At 30.5% G+C, this 5,521-nt stretch overlaps 1 protein-coding gene across 2 annotated transcripts; it reads right to left on the bottom strand.

The window, feature by feature from the left end:
* On the bottom strand, window positions 1-1,441 carry LOC108833464 (uncharacterized). Of its 2 annotated transcripts, none has more exons than XM_056988253.1 (7): window positions 1,287-1,441; window positions 900-950; window positions 765-825; window positions 617-666; window positions 501-530; window positions 347-409; window positions 1-268 (listed from the first exon to the last, which is right to left on the bottom strand). In XM_056988253.1, exons 2-7 carry the CDS (start codon window positions 933-935, stop codon window positions 212-214), a joined length of 297 nt encoding a protein of 98 aa, XP_056844233.1. In that variant the 5' UTR covers window positions 936-950; window positions 1,287-1,441; the 3' UTR covers window positions 1-211. The 2 variants fall into 2 exon arrangements, with proteins under 2 accessions (XP_056844233.1, XP_056844232.1); XM_056988252.1 differs by lacking the exon at window positions 1,287-1,441 and adding an exon at window positions 1,123-1,272.
* Between the last annotated feature and the right edge of the window lie 4,080 nt (window positions 1,442-5,521).

Here is a 5,521-nt window from a genome sequence, read left to right as displayed (position 1 = left end):
TATTGAAGCCTGAAATGATATTAACTAACAACAAAACAAACTGAAGAATGTTACTCCAAAGTTGATATATATACTAATTACTAACAGCCCAAAAGTTTTAAAGATTCCATATTACTGCTTTCATTCTTCGCACCAAATTAGATCATTTCTTCTGTTCAATTTCATCACAAGAGACTCCACTCAGATTCTTCCTGCGATTGACAAAACGTTTTCAAAGTCCATTGGCTTCTTTAAGTTCTTTCAACTGAGCATTTCCAGCCAGATACAACTGAAACAAGAGAAGACTTTAGAGATCAGAAAATCAAACAAACTATAGATGCATCAAAACACTATTTCTTGATTTTACCTGCAATGCATCGTCCAACACCTTTTTATTTTCAATTAACTCATCCAGTTGAGCGTAATACTCCTGAAACATGAGAATACATTACACAGTCTTTTTTTTTTAAAAAGAAAAAAAATCAAACAACTTCACATGCATAACACGACTTCTTGCTTGCCTCTGATAAAGACTTGGCTTTTGCACATGACTGCAACATGAGAACCAAAAGTCAGATGGAGACAGGTATAAAACAACTGTAACTGTATTCTTTCAAAAACACCATTTCTTGCTTACCTCTTTGGCTTCTTCAAGTACCCTTTCTGGATTAGGGAACAGAACACCATCTGAAAGAAAAGCCAATAAAATGCATTGACCAAGCTTCTTTCCCCAAAAATCTTCAAACATAAAACTAGTTAATAAATAACCAATTACAGCCACATACGTGCATAGAATCCAAGAGAAAAAATTACTGAACCCTTAAGACCTCTCCATGATACTCCCTTCTGCAAAAATTTCTTTCATATCTCAGTTAATGGTTTACCAAGTAAAGAAGATGAATACAAGAAGAAAAAGCTACCTTTAGCAGATTGGAGCCCAGTAAGATTCCAGGCATGATGTTCTTGATCCCCTGAAAACGAAATTTCAGTGAATCTATTGTTCTTCAATAATATACATGGAATTTATTATCTAAAACAATCAACAGAAAAAAGGAATTTTCCATAGGTTTCATACAACATGTAAAATTTCAAAAACCAGAACACATTCGTTATCTATGTAAGAAAGAAAGAAAAAGACACAACTTTCGCACGGAGTGTTGTTTCTTCAGAAGAAAAGCACGAGTCTTTAAGCATTTAGCGATCTTATGAGGTATAACGGGAACTGAAGAAGCCTACAAAAACCCTAAAAGCAAAATCGAACTGAAACCCTAGTAACAAAGGAAATAGCGTTGACAGTAAAACGAGACCTTTGCTTGTCCTAGAGTTCCAGTGCGAGATTTGACAGTTTCTCTTGTGTTTTGATTTTGAGGAAGACAGAGCAACCAAGCAAATATGGGTGAAACTGTGGAGGAAACAAAAGGGGAAGCAAACCGTGTTTGGTCCAGTTCGATTTAACTTTTGTCTTTTTCTGTCCACTGAAAGAAGCCCAAGTAGGATAAAGTAGAAGTAAAGTTAAAGGCCCAATTACAACACTTTACAGACTCACATAAAGAAAAGCCCAATATATAAGATTTGATTTGATTTTGTTTTGTTTCTCTCTCTTTATTTTTTTGTCAACTTTGCTTTTTTATTAAAGCATGGCCCAAGACCATAAGTTACAAGTAGAATCAACTAATCCCATTATTACAGTCAGCCCAGTCAAAACTCAAATTTATAAGATAAAGTCTAAGAAAACACGTGTTCTTTATAAAATAAACCTAGTTGCATAGCAGCCACGTGTATCTTGATGAGGCAGTCGACGTTTCTGGAACCGAAGAGAGCACCGTCAGTTTGGTCTCCGGAAGACCTACCGGACCTGGACCTCCAATCTCTTTCTTCGGCTAGTTGATCCACTTGACCGTTTTTCCTTTCCATGCCCGATAATCTCAAAAGATTCTTCATCCACACATTAGATTTGAAATCCTATGAATAGCTTGAGAGAGAGAGATGCGGGGCCTCGCCAGAACGCTTTCAATAAAGAAAACTCCAGCCAATCTGATCCTGCTTCAACTCCTCCATGCTTATCAATCATCTTAATTTCGAATCCGTGAAGGATACTCTGCTTCTTATATCATAGAGCGAAGATTGATTCCTTATTTGAAAAGAAATCAAGCATATCTAACGTGAAAATTGGATTCTTCAAAGACTAATCGGAATATCAATTTGAAAAAGAAAGAGGAAACGGATTTCTACACAACAAAAATTGCCAAAGCAAAGAGAAAGTCGCCAAAGCAAAACTAAAATCTGCATACGGAAGGATAGATCGATCAAAGATCAAATATATAACACCAAACTGATCTGGATCGATGATTATTTATATACATCAAAACAAAAAAAGGGGTTGGTGACCGGCAGCGATAACGCCTCCGGCCACCGGAATTCAACTATCACTTGGAAACTCCTAGAGAGAAGATGGAGAAAATTATAGAAGAGAGAACAACAAATGATAATTCTTACTAGATAACTTCCTTCGATATTGAAAAAGAATATCATTTAGATATTATTTATATATATATATATATAAAATTATAATAATTTGGATACATTAAATTTGTTGATAAATTTACAGAGAATTTTCTCTCTCAAACAATTTCTTATGAAATAAATCTTTTGGCAGGATGATGTCTTCCTGATGGTGGGGTGTAGAAGGAGATTGATTAACTAATGCTGATTGATGTTTGACTTCCCTCAAAAATTTATGTAAAAGGCTGCTCTTCATATGCCCAGAGGGGGAATCCATGAACATCATCACATTTAAAAAATCTTCATCCTAGATTTTCATCAGTCCATGATATTAACATAACTGTAAGCTTCGAGCAGTGACATAAAGGACCATCATATTTTTTAAGCAGGGGATAAATGCAGAGGAATAAGTCTGGTTATTTTCTTAGTAAAAGAAATAGATAAATGTGAGGGTTGTAACTAAGAAATATATAAAACTAGAACCGGTCCGCTGAAAATTAACAAATAATTTAAGTAGTTAGAGTAAATATTTAATATAAATTGTTGGATTGACGGGGGCAAGGAATGTTAGGGCAAGTCTGACACCCCCTCCGAATAGTCTAACACCTCTCCATTCGGAAGTAGAGGCATTGATATGGACAATATAGTGTATGAGAAATTTAAGACATGTTCAGGTTACATTTGCAACAGATTGTTCTCAGTTGGTGAAGATGGTTTCAGACCAGAAGAATGGCCATCGCTTGCAAGTTATCTTAAGATATCAAGATCTTGAGAAGAAGCTTTCTGAATTCAGAGATCATTCATGTACCTCGGACGGAGAATTTAAAGGCGGATCGTCTTTCATCGTTCACATGGATGCAAAGTTACTAGTTTGGTTTATAGAGTCTATATGAGTCTATATTTGTTGATGACAAAAAAAATTGTTATTATTTAAAAATATAATTTTGTACATGTTATTGTATTTGAAGACTAAATAAACAGTGTTATCTGTTATCTTAGTTTTTCTTTGGTTTTTATTTTTCAAAATAAATATTACTTGTTATTTTTCAAAATGGGATTTTTATTTTTCTTGTTAAAAGGTTCAAGATGATTTTCTTTTGTTAAGTATCTATGTTTTAATTATATATTAAAAATTGGATGTGGAGTTACATCATTTCTTATAATTGTATTGGAGTTGGACGACCATGAAAAACCCCGTAAAATTCTTTTTTTCATTTTTGTTAGTAGAAAAGAAATAAACTTGTAAATAAATTCACATATTTTTATTTTTATTATATATACTTAGGTGGATTATCTCATGTTCTTACTAAATTTAGTTTTTACAGTAGATTATTGTTAAAATTTTGTTTGAGATAATGTATAATTAATTATAAAATTATTTAGGTAATATTAGTTCTTTAATTAATATATTTGACCCTGATAATAAAAAATATACATGTATTTTAAAATACACAATTATATTATTGTAGATTTTCATAAAATTGCCGTGTGATGTATGTAATTATATTATTGTAGATTTTCATAAAATTGAACTTGGTAACCACATAATAAAAATAATTATTTATAAAATTTAATTTTTATTTATGTTAGCAGTAATTTGAGAAAACATGAAAAAATAATATCTTAAATGGTTTTTTTTTTGTTCTTAAGATTTTTTGCTATTTATTGTTGAAGTAACAGAAACGAAAATCACATTCTCTATTTTTTTTTGGTTTTCTTTCAGCTCAAAAAGATAAGGAAAAAAGCAAAAAAGAGAAAAGAGTATCAGCTCAAAAATACTAAGGAAAAGTAACAAAAAGGAGAACGTGATTTTAGGAGTTCATTTTTTTTATCAAAAAAATATTTACTAAAATCACATTCTCTATTTTCTATACCATCTGAGAATCAAAGACCTCGATCTTCACCTGAAATTTAAATTGTTCAGACCCTAAAGGACTCAGATTCACAATGAAAAGATTCAAACTTTTTGAGCTATTCAGTTACCGGAAGATGATAGATATATGTGGTTTCGCCGTTTTGCTGATATCCAAGGCTTTGGTAGCTGCTGAAGAAGAAAGAGTAATTAATTGCAAACAATAAATCAAATCTCAAATGAAACAAACTATAGATTCTGTTACAATTTGGGAAAAGGAAAAAAAATCTCATGGCATACCTTCGATTGCAACTTGAAAAAGAAAAACAAAAGGTTTTAACACAGAAGTTAACTATTATTTCTTTTTCAAAATAGCAAAACATTCTTAAGAACAAAAAAGAAAGAAAATCCATTTAAGATATTATTTTCCATGTTTTCTCAGACTCTGACCAACATAAATAAAAATTAAATTTAATAAATAATTATTTTTCTTGTGTGGTTACCAAGTTCAATTTATGAAAATCTACAATAATATAATTACATACATCACACGACAATCAGCATAGCGCACGCCAACCCTAATATATAAAATATAATTGATTTAAAGGTTTTAAGAATGTCTACATAGAAAGAAAAAGAAAAGAAATTAAAGTAGCCCATAATTTATACTAAATAATAACATATCATTTACACTAATAAATAACAAAAATCACCAATAACATTGTCAGATTGATATCTTAGTTGTTTTCTTAAATGTTACTTTTTATTAAAAACTGTAATTTCAAAAGAAAATAAAAAATAAAAATCAGTTTTGAAAAAAAAACTAACCAAAAACAAAAAAATAATATCATTAAACGCTAAAACTATATATGTCAAAAATAATAAAAATAAATTAAAAGAGAATTTTCAAAACATTTTCTCAGCATGTCAAAATATTCAAAATAGTATTTATCAAAATCTTTTTATCACTCAGTAGCAGTTTTAACTGTAAAGTTTAAATCCATTTTAATCATGAAACATCAAAAAATTTAAAACTTTAATATTTAAAAACATAACAAAATTTTTAACAAAATGTATGATGTCTGAATTTTTAAGAAGTTCAAAATTATCTACATGTTGATATATTTAAGTTATGGTAATACTTAGTTATATTAGACATGTGGCCGTTCTCCCTAGATTTTACAATTA

This window comes from Raphanus sativus, chromosome 6 (genome assembly GCF_000801105.2).
Source record: "Raphanus sativus cultivar WK10039 chromosome 6, ASM80110v3, whole genome shotgun sequence".
Lineage (NCBI taxonomy): Eukaryota > Viridiplantae > Streptophyta > Magnoliopsida > Brassicales > Brassicaceae > Raphanus > Raphanus sativus.
This window is presented reverse-complemented; position numbering and strand designations above follow the sequence as displayed.

Bases quoted from the DNA above. Each gene is read 5' to 3' on its own strand.
- LOC108833464 (XM_056988252.1), bottom strand. From the start codon at position 1,173: ATGCTTAAAGACTCGTGCTTTTCTTCTGAAGAAACAACACTCCGTGCG. The intron at 826-899 runs GTAGCTTTTTCT...AAATTTTTGCAG, and splicing joins TGGGCTCCAATCTGCTAAAG to AAGGGAGTATCATGGAGAGG. The intron at 410-500 runs GCAAGCAAGAAG...CTCATGTTTCAG, and splicing joins AAGCCAAGTCTTTATCAGAG to GAGTATTACGCTCAACTGGA.